Source organism: Strigops habroptila, chromosome 5, assembly GCF_004027225.2.
Source record: "Strigops habroptila isolate Jane chromosome 5, bStrHab1.2.pri, whole genome shotgun sequence".
NCBI classification, from domain to species: Eukaryota; Metazoa; Chordata; class Aves; order Psittaciformes; family Psittacidae; genus Strigops; species Strigops habroptila.
In genome coordinates, this window is record NC_044281.2 from 32,320,865 (window position 1) to 32,343,411 (window position 22,547).

The following is a 22,547-nucleotide window of genomic DNA, read 5'->3' on the forward strand; positions in this document are numbered from 1 at the left end:
GCTCGCTTAACACCCTTGGGCGGATATTGTCAGAGCCCATCAGTCTGTAGGGGTCATCCTCTTGTAATCATTCATATATCAACTCTTCCTTACTGATGTGGGTCTGTGTTTGCACTAACCTGGATTTTTGTTCCCAAGGCCTGGGGCTCAACAGTGGTGATAAAGACAGAGGTGAAGAAAGTGTTGAAAATCTCTGCCTTTTCAGCATTGTTGGTGACTAATTCCCCTCCCCTGCTTAACAGCAGGCCAATGTTTTCCTTCTGTTTCTGCTTGTTGTTTATGTACCTGAAGAACCCTTTCTTGTGGTTTTTGACATTTCTGGCCAATTTCAATTTGAGCTGAACTTTTGCTTTTCTGACTGTATCTCTACACACCCTGGTAAAGCCATTGTAATTCCCAAAGGTTATTAATCTGCTTTTCCATCTCTGGTATGCTTCTCTTTTTGTTTTGAGCAGACTCAGAAGCTCACAATTAAGCTAAGGGGCTCCTGCTTCACTTACTTCCCTTCCCTTTAAAGGCGATGAACTGTTTTTGTGCTTCCAGGAGAGTGTTCTTAAAAATCTCCCAGCACTTGCTAGCTCCTTTATCCTCCATGGAAGCTTCTCACAGAATCCCTCCCAACTGAGCTCTAAGCAAGCTGAAGTTTGCTTTACTAAAATAGAAAACCTTTGTCTTAGTACTAACCTTCAGCATGCTCAGCCGGATCCTAAACTCCACAATATTGTGATCACTGCAGCCAAGTCTCTCACTAACTGAGATATTATAAAGCAGGTTTTCTTGGCACATCTATCTTCCATTTTTAAAATAGTAGGAAAATTGGTGGTATAAAGGTTTTTCAAAGCTGCTGTAGACTCTTCAACGTGTCTGGGGAGGCAAGAGGAAAAAGGTGGTATAGAGAGCAAGAGTTTTATGTTTGTAGAGTTTTATCTACAGATGAGGGCAAACTGCTCCATTTGTCTCCAGGTTTGGAACAAAGGAAGTAGCTGGTGAGGGTTTCAGAATAAAGACTGGTTGGATACTTGTAATTAATTTGGCAAATAAATCTTTCTCTGAAATAGGAAGTATGGAATAGCTAAGTGAAAGCAAAATAATAGCACAGGAGTGTGCTACAGCAGTCTTTTCACTTGACTGATAGTTTTTCCTGTTTCAGCCATGCAGCAGGTAAGTGAGTAATGTCTTGTGCTTGTTGAAAGGGGCAGGAAGAAGTCAGCTGACAGAGATAGCCAAGACATACGTTTTAGAGAGAATTGCTGAATAGACTTAATGAAAAGAAACAGGGGATAAAGGGAGGTTAGGGAACGCGATGTTTGAGCATGGTATGTAGGCTGCTGTGAGAAGCAACTTGCACACATCCCAGACATGTAGTATATCATCTAACACAGCTAACTGAAGCAGTGAAATGTGCTGTCAAAGGGAAGGCAATAGTAAATCTAGTGGGGGAAATGGCTTCTTGCTACTTGTTCCAGAAGTGCTGCCCTGGGTGGGAAAGGCATCTTTCTCCTAGAAGCCAACAGCTAATGACAAAAACATGTACATATTCAAACTGTTTCAAAAGGACTGCCTTCCTCTGTTTTCTTATTCATAAAGCCACAGAAGGGAATGAATACATGGCCTATAGGCAGAATATAAACAAACTGTGTGGTCTGATGGTTTATATTAATTTACAGATAAGTGTATAACTTGACCAATAAATCCTACTTAGCATAGCTAGTAGCATACTAATACAATTCTGCTGTTCTAGATAATGCAGCTCCCTGAACACTTGCAACTGTGATTTGCCTACCTATGTCAGTCTTAGATGTACAGCATTTTATGCACACGTATGTCTTTGTATCTATGTAAATGCACATATATAATATGAAGTTAGTTATTCCTGTACATCAAACTTGAGGAAATATGCTCATATTTTTTGAGGAATTTTATGATAAATCCATAAGTCAATTTTTCTGAGTCCACTCAGTGTGGTGACTACACAACTTTGTCTAAAATATCCTTGATTCTTGGAGCTAGATGTTTTGGATGTTGCTGCTGGCCTGGTTTTCTTCTCTCCCCTTTTCCTGTTTATGTGCCCGTCCCCAGACATATGTGTGGGTACACATATATATGGGAGTATATCCACACAAATGTGCATATACACAAGCACACAATGTATATCTACCCAGGGAAGGGCAGAGTGATTCTGGATTGTGGCTGGACAATTCTGTCTATGAGCTTGAGATTCATGAAGGTAAAATACTTCTGCACCTTCCAGAGTTCGATTGAAAACAATTAACCACAGTTTTAGGAGTAGCTGTAGGTGTGACACAATAGAATATGATATGCAAGTGCAAACTTGCAGCGATTTCTAAGTAACGGTTTTGTTTTCAGTTTGAATGTTGTAACGGAGAAAGCCATAAAAGGCACAGGTTTATGCACAAAGCCAAGGGTACATAATTTTAAAGTACTTTTCAAACCAAGATACCAAATGAGACAACGGTAACAATGCATTTCTGGTGAGGGCCTCTGAGGCACTGACAGAGAATCTCCAAGCCTGTGTTTTCTTTTCCCTCTTCTGGAGCAGAAAGCAGCATGTTCATCACATCCTTTGCTGTGATGAACCCTTCTGGTGCTACTGAAGGCAAGAAAGGATCCAGGCTTTTAAAGCAAGGATTACTGTTGAAGGCCTTGAACAAAGACAAGTGACTTGAGCTCCTTGTTCTGTCATGTTGTGTGATGTTTATCACGCACTTGACTTGATTTCCAACTGCAAAAAAGGTCTAATAGTACTACGTTATTATTGTGCTTTTTCTTCTCCATTCTATTGTAAACCAGCCTGATTTGAACACCATACATAGTAGGTGGTGTGTGGATTTTTCCGCTCCCCAGAACTCTGTCATATACCTACTTTTGTCAAGAAAGTAAAGCCTAAGATTTCTTTGCTTATGTTTGGTGTGTATTTGTTTGTAATAGTCTTTTGTAAAGACATGTTAACAGAGTTACTTTACTAAATCATATGGACTAACTGACTTTTAATATAATCTGAATCTATCCAATTTTTAGGATTTGAAGCAGTATTTGAGAGACACAAGACTCCTGAGGATGCAGTCATGTCTCCCATAACTCAAATGGAGTTATTAATCCCATATTACATTATTAATTCTTGAATCATATGGTTTCCATGGAATACCATCTTTGGGAGGGGTGGGGTGGGGTTGTTTGGTTGGTGGTTTTTTTTCAATCTGAGCTCTTCAGAGCTGAAGTAATCAGTCTTCTTTTCTCAGCCCTAAATTTGGAACATAGCAATTCAGCTACTTAAATAGGCTTTGAAAAATTAGTTCCTTTTCTTTTACAGTCAAGCTTTAGTAAATAATATAGATTATGGTAGACAGCCCTATCACAATGGTAAAGGATTACTGCTTTTGTATTTATTGCTTTAAAAAATTAGAACACCTTAATCTTTTAAAAACAATTTGGGCTTGGAAAAACAATTTGCATTGAAGCTGACAAGTTGCTTGCCAAGTTCCTGGAGATGTAATTTGGAACATCTGAGATATTAAACCTTGAATGCCTGTATTACTAATAGAAACAGGAACTCAATATTAAGTATTTCATGTATGCCATAGTCTATAATGTATGAAGTGCATATTTTTGTGTCTTTTTCATAAAACCTAGGAGGCTGCTGCTGTGTTTCTGTGCTGTCTCAGGGGTAAAGGATGAGACATGAACTCCTGGTTTACTTGATCTTGTCCCCTGAGAAGAGAGGGCACCACAACACATAAATATATATTCCATAATTTTTTTCATAGATTGATCATGCACTCCCTTGAAATGGAATTGTGTTTATTTTGGCTAGACACTACTGTTGTGAGATGAATTCAGAATCTCACCATAATGTTTAGAAATCTTTGTATTCACAGCCAGAATATATCTGTGATCCTACTTGTATCCATGTGTCTTTGTGCTAGCGTGGCCATGTGAGTTTAGCAGTTGGGATGCTTTGGTTTTTATACTCCCGAGGTACTTAAAATAGTACTTGAAATATAGCAGGCATACTGTCTTATGATTCTGCTTCTAAACTACCCGAACTTAAACTCTAGCTAGTGACTACAGGAGTCTCTTTCTGTTGTTATTCAAACTTTCTTACTGTTTTGACATTTCAGGGATATATCTTAGACTCTAATTGTTCATGGGTGCACAAATTGCTAGATGACAGATACTAAACCTCTAATAAGCCTCTGGTATTTTTCAAACTGAAGAAGTTTCAAATAACAGCAAATATTTCTTTTTTGTTCTCTGAGTGCCTGACCTTATTTTCAATAGTAGTGAATTTCACCATAATTATGTTTCTGTTTTCAGAAGCCATCATCTTTTTAAATGCTCTCTAAATACTTCTGTATTTATCATACTTTCTAGTTTTCTATCATAGTTAATTCCTTTCATAATATTTGTCAGGATCATTACAGATAATATTAAATAATCGAGTAAAGCTTTCAGGTTCAAAAGGAATAACTGCTGAGAAAATGGGATAACTGAAGGCTCAAAATCTAAGGACATTAGAAGAAATTTGGAATTTCTTTAAGGTCCTCTATTGTGAAGCTAAGAACCTCGTCTGCGCTTAGCTTCTTTTAACTCATGATTGCACTATCCAACAAGATCATATTTTTTTGCTCCCTCTGGCTTTAAGATTTTAAAATTTATTAAATGCATACCACCTCTGTAGAACTTTTTAATGGGTAAATGTTATTCTTCTATACTCAACTTTGACTGTAGGGCCACTATGCCAGGAAGTCTTTCTTTCCTTTATTATACTTCCCTCACATTACACAGATTCAGTCTGTTTTACCATAAAGTCCTGTTTATTTATTTGTTTTCTGTTATCTTGCTATAAATACAATTCTATTTCTGACTATAATGTCATCATATTTGTATTCTTCATATTGCTGTTTTTTCATCTTGCACTGCCCTGTTAGTATATCCTCATTAACAATTTTTTATAGCTTTAAAAATTAAAAGTAGGTTTAGAGACTGTGAGCCTTATATACTCTTTAATATTTAATTTGCTTCTAGTAGTTTCAGACTTAGTCACTCAAGGCCAGCACTGAAAGTCTTACCTGAATGACTCACCTAAGAAAGGTTCATTTTAATGAGAATACTTTTCAGTGGTTACATTTACTGACTGTTTTTTTTACCACAGGTTTTTTTCTGCCTATTCCTCTTCATTAGCTACATCCTGCTTTAATTTGTACTGTGCATCTCTCACCTATGAATAAATATTAGTTTATCCAGCAGTAACTTTTCAATGACACCCGGCCTAAGTGAAGAAAGATAATTTTTTTGGGGGTCTTATTTCTTTTTTGCCTCAAGGCCATGTTTATTCTCCCAGCTTGCTGACCTCTTCCTTCTGTGCTTTCTGATGGCAGGCCAGTCAAACTGTCCCTCATGCAATTCAACAGTTCTTGGGATTGTGTGAATCTCCAATCTTCCCAGTTTTATTTTCTTTCATCTGTCCCCTTTTCCCTCTCCTTCATTTATGTTTTTTAATTTTCTGTATGTTGTCCTCATCACCAATAAGTCTCAGCCCTTGGATTTTATATTCTTTGTACTTGTGCAGTTCATCTGGTCTCTTTTTTTGCTTGCCTGTTTGCTATATTCAGCATTTCTGTTTCTCTGTGCAGCTATCTTGCCCTGTTACGCATTCTTTTTCTTGCCATCTGTGATAAGTCCTCTGTCTTGTCTTTGTGCTTACATGCTCCAGGTCTTTCTGTTTGGAGGTATTTACAACTCCTATTATGTCAAATTAATATTTTCTCTTCTTTCGTGTGTGTTGTCTTAAAAAATTTTTGGAATTTCTCCCATGCGCCCAGATGCTTCTCTAGTCCTTAGTTCTTCTCTTCCATGTTTTCTATCAGGTGATAACATAATGTTCCCATCAGGTCACCACTTACGGATGTGTCTTTATTTTTTTTCAGCTAGTAACATTATCACATTATTTTAAGTCTCCTGTAATAATGGATGTAACCCTGATGTAAAAATAGTCTATTCTAATGTAATATTTTTTCCCTCCTCTATTACATTTAACTCTCACAAACTGCATTTTGGCTTTCCAAGACAGTGTCTTTTAAAAATTTTCCCTAGGTAAAATCTTATCTAAAAAAATCCTGATAGAAATCAGTGCTAAGATTAGTATATTGCAAGTCAAACATGCTCAGATTTTAAGATTAAAAACCTAATTCACTTCTTTTTTCCTCTGGAATTGTACAGAAGCTCAGGTACATGGAAATTCTTACACAAATCTGTGTTTTGTCTGAATTCTACCTCAGAAACAATGAGAAAAACATTAACGAAAACATTTAACACTAGTTAAAATGCTAAAAATTGTTTGGTTTCAAGAACAGAATCAAGGCATAATCTGTAATGAATGCTGGTTTCCCTGGCATCAGAAGATAAGCTCTTGCTCCAGACAATGTAGAAAGGTTAATTCTCATAAACCCATTTGTCTGTAACTTTGCAAACACTATGTGAGCTTGTGTTAATTAGAAGAAGTGGAAATTGTTTCAAAGGACGAAATCAGTATTTTAAAATTAATAACTTTGCCATACTCTCCTGAATAACATTTTGCAAGCATTTAGGAAAATTAAGTATGTTTTCTAGTAAAATCTGCTGATTACTGTAATATATATTTTTAATATCATTCTTGCTAGTAAAGATAAAGCTGATAAAGACTGCTAGTAATAAGTGTGGGTGCTCCAATGCATCTCTGCAAGCTTTGAGAAAGCATGGGTGCAAAACATACAGGTTTTGACCCAAATAGTGAATATTTGAAAAGCTGCTTGGAAGAAAACTCTACTGACCAAAAAGTAGACTTGCTTGTCTCCAATTCCCACTAGTGTGTGAAGTATATGTACACTGCTCTAGGTGATGTCTACCTTTGCTTACCTTTCTTTAGCCTGTAGGGCTTTGCATAAAGTCATTAAGACTGTAGACATACAGAGGGTGATTTAGCCCTTCCATTACCACTGTTACTGCTCCCCAGAGGTTTCTCTCCTCCTAGAGCAGCCTGAAAGTGTTATCACTTGGCAAGTACACAGAAGCCAAGTATCCTCATGCAATATAAACAAAAGCAAATACTCTTTCTTTTTGGCAAATCTGATCTGGAAGAGTCTTTTGGTTTGAGACGGTTAAGGTGAACTTTAAGATGTTGTTTAGAGCTCACACAGCCCATGAAACTGCTTGTGCATATAAAATGCACTGATGACAAGAAGGTGCTCAGACCTGTAAGGATTTTGCTTTATTTATGTATTTATTTTGCGATTTAAAATTAGAGTGCTGTAGTCAGAAAAAGACTGGTTTGAAAGTGATTGTTTGAGACTGAGGCAAGACCAGTGTTGTCGTCTTTCTGCTTAAAACCAGAATTTTTAAGGAATTTAAGAGAAATGTATGTGGACAGAAGAAGAGGTGGATAATGGACAGGGTAAACTTTGATGTGGACATACCTGTCCAAGTTCATAGAGTTTAAAAACCCATAACCTATGTAAAATAACAGCCTTGCAGTGATAAGCAACTTTGTGCCAAAGGCAATGAATCAGAATTAAAACCATAAGTTCAAGAAAATCAAAGCAGTTTCTTCATCCTATAGCTGATTCTTTCACCAAAAAGTTTGTGATACATGATTTTGGGAGCGTCAACTATCATGCTGTCAACACAAAACGTACTTCTTTTAAAAGAGGAAATTAAGAATGTATAAGTTGTTCTTTAATGATATAGTTACCAATTGCTGTTTATACTTACAAAAAGACCAAAATCTGTGCAAACTCTATAAATTTACATTCAACTTCCAGCGCAAGCTAAAGTTGGAGCTGAAGCTATTGTTTCTGATTAGAGCTGAGAAAGCCCAGCGTATGAGGCTGGTGGTACATACTGAAGTAAGTTATACTCTGACAGTGGAACAGCTGCTCATTATGAGAATAAAGAGCAATCATTCATGCTGAAAATAGTTTTATTTACCCAGGTTCTATGCCTGAGAAGGTATTTTCAACCATCACACCTATGTCTGGTCAACCTGATGTAGGCATTCCAAACAAACAGACAACTTAAACTGCCAGATTGTTTCAGTGACAATTTCTTCTCTTAATGAGAGGCAGGATAAGAACCAAAGCAAACCAACTCAAAAAAAAAAAAAAAAAGAAAAAGAAAAAGGACCAAACAACCAAGCTCCAACTGCTGGCCAGTTCTGGTGAAGTTTTAGTTTGTTCTCTCGAGTTTCGCTCTCTCAGAAGTACAGTTCTTAAAGCATTAAAAAATTGTCTCTAAAAAGCTACTTTCTTAATAGGATATAGGTGTACAAACCTGTTATCTTCAAAAAGAAATTCAGTGTCTAAGTGAACAAATTTTAGTTATTAATTTCAAAGATTTAATTGGGTCTTCAAAGTCAACTCAGAGTGTGTCTGGTAAAATTTTAAGCACAAGATTTCTGAGAGTTTATGTTCTTTAGTTAACATTAGATTTATGTCATTACAGAAATGTTGCTTTTTGACAGGTGTGCAATTATCCAGTGTCACTACTGTGCCACGTAGTTAAATGGTCAACAGTTACCATGTTTATAAATAGTATGTGACATTTGAGCTTTGAAAAGTAAATTCTTACTGAATGCATTTGGAAGAGTTCCATATACAGTACTTTCATGCATCATTCAGTGGAATATGCATTAAATGGAACAGCAATAGAGATTGAATATAATAACCATTGCCTATAAAATGGGAATAAGATTAAAAGAAATACCAAGGCATTACATCAGAATGATTAAGGTTAAAACAATAGGCAATGTTATATATTACAGTAGTTACTCAAGAACATTATAGCCATGCAAGCCAGAAGAAGTTGCAGCGTATGGTTCCTCTTCTCCTACTCTTCTTTATGATTTTCTTCATCTCAAATGTTTCTCTTGTTTAGCATTAAACTTTTACATAAATTTCCGTCAGTGTAGCTTTTGCCTGATCACCTATGCCCTAAGTTACAGGCAGTACAAACTTTAAAATATATTATTAGTATTATCAGTTTGGGTTATTATCAAATCATATTGTCCAAAATGTTGTGTACATCTTCTAATCAGCATTCATCAACTGGAGGGGTGTGTGCTAAAATCTGGTGAAGTTTTGGGTCACATATATTCCTGTTTGCGTGAAATGTCTTATTAGCAACTGAAAACAGAATTCAGTTGTGGACGGTATTTGCGAATTTGCTCTAGGATGTATTTTTTTTTTTTTTCCCTCTCCCCTTCCCCCTTTCTTCTCCCACCCCCCCTACTCCCCACGCCTTTCTATCCCCATCCCTCCTCTTTTTTCCCTTACGAGGTTATTTAGCTCATGGAGGAACTGAGAGATCAAGAAAAGACCCTCTCATATCATTTGGACAGACACCATAAATGAGATGTTACATTTTTTGGGGAACAGGAAGATAGATAGCCCAGACTAATGGCTAGACATATGAGTAGGAGAACATAGAGATCTATATGACTGATTTGGCCTAGCTTTTGTGGGAGTTTCAAGCAGAATATGCCAGATTTATAGGCTTATACTACTGGAGGAGCCCAGAATGATTAAAATACCATCCAATCTCATGATAGCCTTTCAATAATTACTTGTGCTTTATCAGTACCATTGAGGGAAGAATAGCTTTTCTTAGCAATGTAGTTCCGCAGAAGAGTCACAAGGAAATATCAGGCTTCATGTTTTAATGTAACAGTGCATGGTAACATGAAAAAATGTCCCAACTGAGTGAGGTTTTTTAGTAATATGTTTATAGAATGTAGATGAAAAATGAAGTAATACAGTGAATTATCGAGAAATGTGGATTTTACAAGCATGTTATGCTTGTGGTTCATTAATGATTTTAATGAAGCTAATGTGTACTGAGATTTGGAATTGACAGCTGCTGTTGTAAGGTAGGGAAATTAACTGTATGATTGACATGAGGTGTAGTGATCACTGAAAGACAGGGAATCAGTAAGCCTCTTAAGTGTTTTTTTTTAATGTGTGTACGTGCACATTTCTAGGAATATGTTCTGAAAAAAGGAAAAACATAGAATTTATGGCAAAACTTTTTTGTTAAAAGTACAAATTTTTCATGGAGAATGGTGTTCAGTAAGGAAGGGTCAGGTGCAGTTGATTTTCTGATCTGAAAAAGTATGTCATGTAACCTCTTTAAATTCCCATTTTACCATTTAAAGAAGGAAGAATTTTGTATTTCACTTTGAAATGACATTTAGACATTTTAATTAACCTGTATTAAATAAGTAAACTTACAGTCCTGGTTCAGTTTACTGCAACTGAGTTTTTTCTCTTCAAGATTCTTAGTCCAAAATGTCTTAGTTTTATAAATTTCATCTAGAGTTGGGATGTTGTACTGTCACCTGGAAAATCTCATTTTGATCCCTGTACCAATGGTACCATTACCAATTAAGCTTTAGAAACAATAACATGTTTGAGTATTTTTTAATACACCATAAGTACTATAAGAAGATTTAAATTATTTTTATAAATACTTTATTGTGGCTAGTAATGCTTATTTATTTATTTTTTATCTATTAAATATTATGGGGTTTATGCTTCTCTGGAGATACCAGGAGGTATTTGTTTAAAATGCAAAGGAAAGAAAGGTTCTAATGAAGTGTAAGAATCTCAGTAACTACTCTGGAGAAATTGTTTTTCTGTGAAATTGTTACCTATGCAAGTCACTCCTGGACAAGAACTGCACTATTTTAATTAAAGAAGTTTCTAAATATAAATTAGGTATCTTGAGGATATAGACTGAACTCATCTACTCTACCAGAATTGACTTTTTCATATCTCCTATCTTAAGTTATTTGTATCTGAGACATACACAAAGCTTCTAAGATAAACAGGTGCACTTTGATAGTGTATAATTAATTGCTGTCAGATGTATTGCATTGAAAACTTGGTCTATATCTCTTCTTTGGGATCTAAACCAGGTTCCTGATTCCTAAGGTGTTTCCTGGACATTTAAATCAAGAACAAAGCCATTTTTAAAAATATAGGTCCAACTCCTGCAGTGAAACTCAGCAGCTGGAGCTAGGTTTGGCTCAGGCTTCCAAAAGGGTATGAAGAAGGTAGTGACTTTTTTTCCTATTGCTGTTTTACTGCAATAGATTTCAAATTGGTTCTGAAGATTTTTTCTTACTTTTTGTGAAGACAGTAGTTAAATAATTTCTCCAAAGATGTGAAGTGGAAAAAAAGCTACTTTTGGAAGCAGGTCGCTGGCTATAACCTTGCTTGGGACAATATGAGCTGGAAACAGTTTTCTTTTGAAACCTGTCCATTGGCAAATGTAAAGTAAGCAGGTAATTAATTGTAAGGATTGAGATTGATCCTTTATGAAAGATTTGCAAAGAGAAGAGATTTACTTCCCCAAGCCTTTTACTTATACTTTCAATATGAGTAATTTAAAAACAAACAAACCTGGGGTGGGGGGGAAGAAAAAAAAGATTTATCTGTCAATGTCATGCTGGTTGCTTTAGAAACATGAAGGGAAAGGTGACAAATTACCTTGGAAGAACCAGAGATTTGTGATATTTGCCTGTTATGAAGGCATATCTTACTATTTACATATTTCATAGTAGTAAAGCTGACCTTAAGTATTTCCATCCTCATCCCCCACAGCTGTGATCTCTAAAAAGAACTTGAGGTTCCTGAAGGCTTGCTCTTCAGATACTCATTGCTTAGCCCACTCTGTGCCTGGTTTTTTGTTGTAAGCACCCTGTGGGCTGGCTGTTGGCAGTCTGTCTGGTTGAAGGGGTCTGCAGTGGGGTTGCAAGCTGGAATAGAGCTGCATAGGAGAAGCTTTGTAAACGGGGCCTGGTTCCTGGAGCTGTAGTCTTGAGATGATTGGGTGTATCTGCTGGTGCCTCTACAGAGCATTCGCCATGCTGCAGGTGTATCTGTTCTCTGCTGCCAGCTGTACTTAGTCATCGGTTGGCAACAGCTTTGGTTTTGTGTTCTCTCAGTATCTCTTAGGATGCTCTTTCCAAGTTATTTTCTAACTGTGAACTTCCCAGTCTACCCTCTCTTTCATTTATTTTTTTTTCTTCTTCTGAAAAGCTATGATGCTCTTTATCCTCACCATAAGGTAGAGGATGTGCAAGTAATACCCTTTACTACTTTGATATCCCTCCTACCAAAACACTCTGGTGGTTCTTTTATGATTTCAGAGTGGCAGCACTTGTTTCCAAAAATGTAGACACAACAGGACCATCTGTGTTTGCCGTCTGCAATACATTTCCTTCTAGGATCCTGGGGTTGGTTATGGGGCTTCCAGACATTCCTACTGCCTGTCCCCTGAGTACAAAGGAGACAACAGGTTTGTAACTATAACACAGATGTGTGTAAGCCTAAACTCTTCAGCACATTCTGCTGTCACTGAACACAGTCTGCCTGTGTCTGCACACACACCAGCTTCTCTCTAAGTTGTGTCCAGCCACTCATCCCTACATTCCTTTCTACACAGCCTGCTTTTTGCTGTTTATACTGAGGTGCTGACCCTAGCAAAGCAACCAGGTATTGTGGAAAAGAGCCTTCCCTGTTACTAGCCAGCCATTATACGCTTGGAAATGTTTTCAGTTTCAGATTTTTTGAGAAGGTCAGGAAAGGATTGTGTGGGTTAGTTTTTTTCCCTGCAGAATTGCTTTATTTCTGTATGTAGCAGTATTTTTTGCTTACTTTCCTAACTTCTTTTAAACCTGAAACTGCCATTAAATAAAATAATGAACCAAGTTACTTATTCATAAAGGCAATGTAAATATTTGTTCTCCACTGTATTCCAATAAAATAAGGTTGTCATGGATTATTGGCAGTAAATTATTTAAACTTACACATTTAAAAGTAAACAAAGCCATATACATGAAAACATCTTTGATCATTTTTCATGAAGCATCTTTTCTTCTATTATTGTTGGTACGAGATCTGAAATCTTAATGCTCATATTTTGATTTTCAGTGTCATTTCTATTGCAAATGCTTTCTACTGAGAAATTATAAAGTTTTCTACATTCACTGCTCCCCTTTCCATCTTCCCAGCCTGGCCCAATTCTGAAAATATCATGTATATGTCATTAACAGTGGTCCACTGAGTGAATTATAATTCTCTTGTTTGGGTTCTGCATTTTAACATTTGGCCGTTGAAATGTAATTGGGGAAGAAGGGCAAGCAGTCTCAAAAAAGCCTCCTTTTTTTTTTTTACGAATCTGTAGAAGCTATTTGCTAGTCTAAAAGAAAATAGAGAGAGATGGTCTTTAATTTGCAGTGCGTTGTTTATCTCAAAAGCAGATTTTCTATTTGGTAGAAATGTTGAAGCATTAGTCCCAGGTATCAACTAGATGGTATGTACATATAGAGTATAAAAAGAACTAGGATGTTTTGCACCTGTATAAGTAATTTTTCCACAAAACCCCCCAATAACATCTTTTATCACACGAATCCTGCTCCAATAGATGGCAGAGCTTTCTCTCAGCCAGAGTGATCACACAAATTCCTAGCCTGCTTTCTTTAATATAAGGGTGCATTTATGAAATAAGCTGTAACTGATCCTTTAGGATTTTTCATTGACAATTTTTTTCTTTCGAATGGATGGAGACACAAGCTGTGTCCTTAGTACTAGTAGTGCTGTTTATACTAGCAGTCTTTCCCAATTTTAGCATCTTAGTGAACCATAAGGGTTATATATGTATGGATAAATATACTGCCCGATGAGATGGGCTGTTTCTTTAAAATGGTAAGATCTTGAACAGCTTGAATAATTAAAAAACTAATTAAAAAGGGGTGACCATAATCTCCCAAGTGCTGATACCTTTTCCTCCTCAAAGAAAAAGAAACCCCATAAGTTAAGAGCATGTTATTCTTTCTTATTCTGAGAATTCTGAATAAATTTTCTTGCTTTTCACACTGCTTAACTTTGATGAGCCTCTAGCAATACACCTCCAATACAGTGCTGTAAGAAGGTTGAAACCTCTGAGACGTGTCTTTCAATATTTCATTTTAGGATTCTTTAGGACAGCAGTCTGTAAATGTGGTACAAAGTCTGAACCACAAAATACAAGAAGTTTTTGCTTCCACTCAGCATGTCTTGGTTTGTAATAATATTTCATGCTATGTGTTGCAGTTCTAAACAGAAGATATTTATAGATACCTAAACTTGCCTATCTACAGTTATGTTTCTAAATACATTTCAGGCTTTTACAATGCAGAGCCGTTGACTTCTGTAGGAGGTGCTGAATAGTCTAGCACTCTGATGACTAAAGATAAACTCTTAGCAACCTAAATTTAGGCACTTCATTTTAAAAACTTTGGCTGAGATATGTGAACCCAGAAGAATGAGTCACAGTAATTCATTTTAAATTCCCTGGCTCTTGTGGCTTCCCAGACTTAGCATTTATTTATACAAATTGCTCACTGTTGCAGATAAATCACAAAATGTGGCCAGTGCAATAACTCTGCACCTGAGCATTATTTAGTTCTGCTTTGTTAATGTTGGCAGCACTTTGCTTTTCCTCTGTATGTTACAGCACCTGGCTATTTTGGCTTTGTCTGAATATGATAGAGGGCTAAACAGGGAGAAAATTTACAAGTTTTTGCCCTTACTTTCATTACTGCTAGCTTTCCTAAGAGTCGCAATTCCTCAGTTAGGTGGTCACCGACAGCTTAAAAGAAACGCAAGAGAGACAATTACCAAGGGAGAAAATTTTTCGTGCCATGCTTGAGAGAATTATCTTGTCAGATGTGTTCATCTCTTTTGACACCAGCCATAGTTAATTTCCCAAAATGCTGTTTAGGAAGATGATGATAAATCCTGTGCCCTGTCTGTGTTGATTTTTCTCTTTTGACTTCTTTGTGGTTTCTCTTTTGGGATTTTTGTCTCTTTAAAGGAGTACACCTTGTGAACATGAGAAATAGATTGAGGTGTGTGTGTTGCCCACAATTTTCTCTTAGGTTTTTGTAGGCCACACAACTGATTAGAGTTTTAAAATACAATTGCTTAGACAAGTAATTTATACTCAGTTTTTTAACAGTATAAACTAAGAGTAATTTTTTTAAATGTTGGTGTTGGCTACTTGGTCAGTTTTTGGTTTGTTTTTTTTTTTTTTTTGGGGGTTTTTTTTTTTTTTTTTTTTTTTTTTTTGCTAGGATCCGGTAACAGTACTCCCTTTGCCTGTGTTAAGGGTGGATAACTTTTTTTACTGCAGCTTTGTAAATCGTGGGCGTTTATTCTAAGCCAGTCATCTGTAGTCAGTGTCATGAGAGAAGGTGATTCATGCCATCTGACGCTAAATATCTGAGAGGCTTATTATGCAAATGTGTTCTGGAGAGGAAGGTGATTGATGATGTTCCTGCCCAATCCAGTACTGCAGTCTACAGAGCCTCTCTGTACGTGTGCAATTGTTTTGAGGCCACACACAATGAACAGGGTATGGAAATCACCTCAATTAAAAAAAGTAACTGGAAGTATTTTGTTAATCTGTGTTTGTTTGTTTGTTTGTTTTAACCGGGTTAATTTAAGTGATTCATAGGGCCATTTATAACACAGGGATAAGAATATCTGTTCAATATATATAAGGTCATATTTGCACAGAAGAAAGAAGTGGTTGAAGACAGGGACATTCAGAACTTTGTGCAGTGAACTGCCTCCTGAAATACGTGTGTGCGCTGGGACTGTCCTGATTTATTAGGCGAGATGAATCCACAGTAGTTGTTTAACTATGTGTTAAGCAGGACATTAGCATTGTCATTATCACTGTAGTGTACACCTCTTGATGCTTGATATTGCTTTATTATACCATGAAGCATCTTGAAGTGAACTTATCTATGTCAAACAAAGGGGTTAGAAACTGCTATGCATATTGCCAAATCTTTCCACTGAGGTCCTTAGTACTAGTAGTGCTGTTTATGCTAGCAGTCTTTCCCAATTTTAGCATCTTAGTGAACCATAAGGGTTATATATGTATGGATAAATATACTGCCCGATGAGATGGGCTGTTTCTTTATAATAGTGATTATCTGAGTCCACACCAGGAAGGCAGAAAAAAGTGTCCGTGCAAATCATTAGTTTGTCTTGGGTCTTATATAAACATGAAGAGAGGATGACTCATATGAACTTCACTTGAGTGTCTCAGAGTAGTGTTTTGCATTAAATAGGTTAGCTAACAGTTAAACTATTGGAGTTGTAATGAGGCTGAGGCAGTATATTTTGGGAGGCATATTGAAAAGCAACTCAGCCTATTAGGATGCATTAGATATAGCATGCGGAAGTTAAATCTCATGAACTGTATGTTCTGTGTGCAGTTGTTCATCATAGGATTCCTTACCGTGTTGATGTACCACCCTACTCTAATATGCTTTTGTGGTACATCTAGGGAATATCTTCATGGTACAGGGTACTTTGGTTTAGGTACTGAAATCAGAGAAATGTGACTAGCACCAATGGGATACTTCCATGAAGCAGCAGTGGAAGAGATGAAAAGAACTACACTGAGACAATGCCAATAGCAATAAAAGCAATCAAGATGAGCTTTATAGTACCTTTTTATGTAAGTTCTGTCTGGAATATGTTTCACATGTTTTATTTATTTTGATTATTATATTTCTTTTTATTTTTGTAGGCTGTGGAAACCAACCTTGCATCAAAGGATAGTCACTGGGTCTATGTAAACGAGGTAAGAAAGTCAAAAGAGATAACGTAGCTTGGTACATTCACTCATCACCATCTTTTGTTTCATATGTTTGACACACCAAACTGAACATACACTTAGCATTTTTGCTTTTTGAATGGGACAAGACGCAAACTCTGGTGTCATTGCTTGCCTGTTTCAGTTGAATTGGCATATGTTGAATACCAAAGGTCAAAATAAAGCTTCCAGAATACCTCACAGCAGCTGGGAGACTATTTTTAACTTCATGTTGACCCTACTATATCACTTCCTATTTAGGAAGCAGAGAATATCTCAAAAGAAACGTCAAATATATGCATCCATATATGCCAGAATCTCACCCTTCACTGCTATGAAAGCCTGCACTCAGATACGAGGAGAGGAAAGAGCACTGAAGCTAGTTGCAAGCTTAGCTTGTTCGAATATGCGTTTACATGATACAAAGGTTTTCTTCAGTGCAGAATTGTGTTGGTGTTTTGGCCAGGATCCAGGATAGTGTAGATTTGTAGTATTTCCTCTCTGCAGCAAATGGTGTTCTGCTCTGCTACTATGATTATTTATTTTACTGTAGTACCATGATACCCTAATGGGAATCAGTGCAGACTCATATTTAAAAAGCAATGGAAACCTTGGAATGTTTCACCATATATAATAATTCATAAATCACTGATTGTTCAGGATAAATGGCACTATTTTATATATTTCTGGTTTTAATAATGATTTGTTAAAAGAGTAAAATATCTAAGTTAAAAACTGATCACTGTTTTTGGTTTTATATTATGAATGCATGGCCTCTAATTTAATATCCAATTTCTTTGTTAATTTCTCATTCCTTTTTTTTCACCTAACTAATAATTTTGGATAGGCTACTTTTACTAGTAACTATAAATTGTATTGTGTGGCATTAGAAAGGCTCTGTAATTAAGTAGGGGTAAGGGAAAGTGAAAGCTCTGCTTATAAAGGCTTTATAAATTCTTTCTAGTCCTTGTTACATTTAAGTAACTCCTGATTTGTCAGCTGCAGTAATGACCCACTACAAGATACTAGCAAGATGCCCAGAGACTTAGTGTTTGTATTCACATAAATATAATACAGCGCATATTTCCCTAACCACTTACAGAGAGGGAATGTTTGTGAACTTATTAATGCTGTTATTGTTCAGATATTAAAACTTACTTCATGAAGCCTGAATGTGTAACATCACAAATAAAAACCTTCAGCAGTCATGCACAAACATGTGCGTGCTTACACAAATACATCATAAAGGGTGTCAAGTCTGGTCTTATTTGGGGAACTTTTTTTTTTTTTTCCTTTTATGCCCAGAGACTGGGTAGAGAAGCTATGGTAGCAAAATGTATATCTAAAATACAACTTTTTAGCAAAAAAAATATTAGTGCCATACTTAAATTCAAACAGCCAAATACAGAAATTTTTAAAATTCATGCAACTTTGGAGAACTCTTTTCAGGCAAAAAGAGGAGGAAATGTTTTGATTATCCTTCTTTTTTTTTAAGAGAAAAGTGTTGGTCTTTGTGTGCTTAAAGCTACTGTGTTAAGCATCCACATGGATGTATCTGTAGAAAGATGGAGATTCCCTAGGCTTGCTTCTTATTTAATAGTGTGCATATCCCCATGCTAGCAAGAGGACAGACTGATCATACTTTCTATGTATGTATTTCCAGTTGGTATCAGTGAGAACTACATGTGTACTTGATGGAAAATATGTTATACCTTAACTGGATGTTGATTAGAGCTGTAGTTTGCAGAATGGAATTAACTTTTCATTCCCAAGAGTCAAATCAGCTTTTTGATGTAATCCCACATGAGTAGCAAGCCAGATGTAGTCCATTCTGTAAATGGGCCAAATACTTAGCTAGTTCTTTTTTTCCCCCAGGCAGATTGAGGATCTTACATTTTTCAGTTCACCCTGTGGTCTGTGTGACCTAATGATCCCATTGAAAGAAAAGAGAGGTACAGGGCTAATTGACCTTGAAGGGGGCAGTAGTAGGAAGAGAACACAGTGACAATAATTTCCATTGACGTTCCTTGTATGAAGAACATTGGGTTGTATACAGGTTCTTTAGGCCTTCCTCACTTTAGGGAAGCATTTAAGGGCCTGGTACAGGTTTTACTGCTGAGGTCTATTGATCTTGAACACCTTCTCTCAGTCTGCCCTGTCTCCCACCTCTTGTCAAACCAATGAGGATCTGAACCTTGGACTTACAATGCTATAATGACTATATAGCATGGTATTATTTCAAGAAGAGTTTTATTATTGTCTTACTTGAATTAAATCCACTTTACTGTCTCTGTATTGACAATCCAATAAACATTTGTGGTTTTTTTTTTTTTTCTTTAAACATAGTTTTTGGGGGTTTTTTTTGTTTGGTTTGGGGTTTTGTTTTGTTTTTTTTTTTTTTGCTTGTATTTGGTTTTGGTTTTGTTTTTTCCTTTATGCTTCTGTCCCATACGGTAGGATAGGAATTAAGTTTTAGAGTTCAAACATATTTTATCATTTTAATGTTATTAAGTAAGCAACACCACCAAGCTTGTGATAAGCTAACTTAAAACTGTATGGCTGATAAGCTTATTACAACAAATGAACTTATTACAGCTGTACTGTCAAGATCCTGTATTTGCTAGTCTCCAATAAACCAAGTCTTTGTGCTGAGTTATCTGTTGAGTTTGGATACCATTGGAGGTACAAAAGGACTTAGTCACCTTTAGAAGAAACATTAGTGACTCAGGAGTTGGATTCACTGTATGGCATTGGAAGGCTGAAACATTACAAGTCTTTTAGGATAAGATGGGTCTTTGCAGGCAATATCCTGCCCTTATATGTCCTCTTTGAAGCCAAATTCATAAAGACCTTACTGTTTTAAAAGTATGTATTTGTAAGTGTATCTACTTTTCCCATTTCAAACATTTTATGTTTCAAACTTGCAGAGCTGTCAAAAGTAGTGGAGATTTGAGGAGGAAGAAAAAAGAAAATGTATTTCTAATCACCCTCCCCCATTTAGATTTATATTTATCATCTTCACTTTTATTCATCTAGAAATACTAAATCATTCCTTGAATTTTTTTTAGGTAGTAATTCTACCTGAATACTGGGTTAATTCTGAATTCAGGTGCTGAAGCAGGTCCAGAAAAAGGGCAACAAAGCTGGTGAAGGGTCTGGAGAATAAATCTTATGATGAGCAGCTGAGGGAACTAGGGTTATTTAGTCTGGAGAAGAAAAGGCTCAGGGGGACCTTATTGCTCTCTACAACTACCTGAAAGGAGGTTGTAGTAGTGAGGTAGTAGTGAGGTGGGGGTCGGTCTCTTCTCCCAAGTAACCAGTGATAGGACAAGAGGAAACTTGTCCTGGCCTCAAGCTGCACCAGGGGAGGCTTAGATTGGATATTAGGAAAAATGTCTTCACAGAGAGGGTGGTCAGGCATTCGAACAGGCTGCCCAGGGGAGTGGTGGAATCACTGTCCCTGGAAGTGTTCAGAAACCGCGTAGATGAAGCCCTCAGTGATACAATTTAGTGTTGGTTTTGGCAGTCTTGGGATGATGGTTGTACTTGACAATCTTAAAGGTCTTTTCCAGCCTACCCGATTCTGTGGTTCTATGATTTTTATTCTTCTCTTACATTTCTTTGTTTTTGACAGCTGACATCAAACATCTCTGCCTGTTCCTCATGACATTTTTCATTCTCCCTTTCTCTTTTTCTTCCTGTTCAGAGAAAACGCTGTGCATTGCCCAGGGCATATGTCTATGGGAGAAGCACAAGAGCAATACTTGAAACTGAATTTGTATGTGATTATACTAGGAGCAATGCTCTAGGAGTCTGTGTCTGCTTTTTTTATTAGCAGCAGCAGTAGGTCTGGGGGTATAAATAGCCCTAGAAACCATGTTTCCCTTTTTGTGGGACACTTCAGGGTTTTGAAATTTTATCCATTACAAAGGGAGGAAAAATATAAAAGAAATTAATTGTTCTATAAAACCAGAATTCAGACCAGAAAGAAATATTCAAATTAAAAGTAGTATTTTACTCCCTCATATCAAGATATTTAATTCTAATTCAAAGTTTCTAAACATTCATTATTTTTACATGTAAATCAGTAAAGTACACAAAGCAATCAGCTACTCTTCATGGAGGTGGAATGGGTACTGAATTTGACTGATAACTCAAATGAGTTGTTTCACCATTATTGCATGCATCCTTTAATTTCTTTTTCAACAAACTTTCATTGCTATTCAGAAGTTTAACTGCAAGTTGTAAGACATGGCAAGATAAAGCACGAGGCCACTGGTTGAGGTAGGAGATAATTTTTCATGAAGGACGGGTAGGGATGAAGAGAGAACAATGTAGCATTGCACATCCAAACCATACGTACTTGCTCTGAAGCTAAAGAGAGGTGAGGGTCAAATTTATTGAATAGCCACGTGGAAATACACAAAAGACATACACTTTTTTTGAAAGTACGTTTCTGACAGAAAAGCCCCAAAGACAAGAAATTGGAATAATGGAGGATTTTAATTTCCCTGGCAGTTGAAAAAGTAATGTTAGGACACAGACAAGGCTTCACAATTTCCTGTGATTGACAATGTTATTCCTACATGCTTAAAAAGTTAAGGCAGCCATCAGTTTAGATTTCATTATGTCTAAGGAAGGATGGGGCTAAGGAAGTCAGGAAATAATTGGTGTGAAAGCGATTGAGAGGTGGTAGCAGGCACTGTTTAAAGAAGAGGAAGGAGTGAGAAAAGGAAAATAGGGATAATGGGCATCAATGAAAAGATTGTCCAACTTCACAAGTTTAGGGAACTAGTAGTGCTTTTGGAAAGATAATAGGATGAGCAAAGGATGGCAAAAAAACTGTGAAGTTCTGTGAAGATGAAGGCATAATAAGGTATCATTATGGTTCCAATTGGTTATCTTTTAAGATCTTGAAATCAGAGAGGAATTCAAAAGAAAAGTGGTGAAAAAAAAGGCTAAGGAGGAGTGCAAAAGTGCAGTGAAGTAAATGATTATAAAATGAGGCTGAGGTGCAAAATTACTCATACCAGGAGTAATAAAAAGTAACAAGAAAAGTTTAGATATAGCAGAAGATAACGGAAAGTGTAAGGATATTACTTAATGTTAAAATGTTTTTTCAAAGGTTTTAATCTTTTTTCTGACTTACTTGATGCTGGATTTATAGAAACTATTAATTGTAACCAGACTGTTAAAACATATTGTAGTAGTTCCAATTTATTTAAATAAATTTGAGGCGTTCCACCAGATGAGATTCAATATAGAGAAGTATGGAGTACTTAGAGTATGGCTACAAAATGAGGTATAGCTGGCGAGCACCTGCAGGAGCAACTTAGAATCCTTGTGGATAACAAACAATATCAGTCAATACTCTTGTAGCCCTGCAAAACATATATTACTATCAACATCCTTTGTAAGGTAAGTTAGGCAATTGTTTTGCTCTGCTTGACATCAACTTGGCCTGGTTGGAACAGTATTGCAAGTTTTGGGCAAGACTTAAAACCAGAGAATGCAGAACAGTTTTGAAAATCCAGAGGAGAATACTTAGTATGATGGAAGATCAGTGAAATACAATCCATGAGGAAAGGTTGAAAAAATTATAGGTTTGCTTCCTATAAAGCTCAGAAGATGGAGAAAGAGTATAGTATTAAAACAGATATAATTAAAAGAATATGATCCCACGTTCACTCTGGAAATATAAAGAAAATGCAATTAAATCTTCTGCAGTAAAAATTAGCTTTAGTAATGGGAAATGGTTTATGATCTAAATATGATAATGAATAGGAACAACTTCCTTGGTTACTTTCCTCCACCTCATCTCTCTGTCTTCACACCAGGTT

The 22,547-nt window shown here is 36.4% G+C and overlaps 1 protein-coding gene across 1 annotated transcript in view; it reads left to right on the forward strand.

The window, feature by feature from the left end:
• The window catches only part of GRID1 (glutamate ionotropic receptor delta type subunit 1), a 536,616-nt gene that overhangs the window by 393,360 nt on the left and 120,709 nt on the right, over positions 1 to 22,547 (forward strand). Inside the window, exon 5 of the mRNA XM_030487824.1 lies at positions 16,642 to 16,695. Coding sequence (XP_030343684.1) covers positions 16,642 to 16,695 — 54 coding nt within the window. The remainder of the gene's footprint in view (positions 1 to 16,641; positions 16,696 to 22,547) is intronic.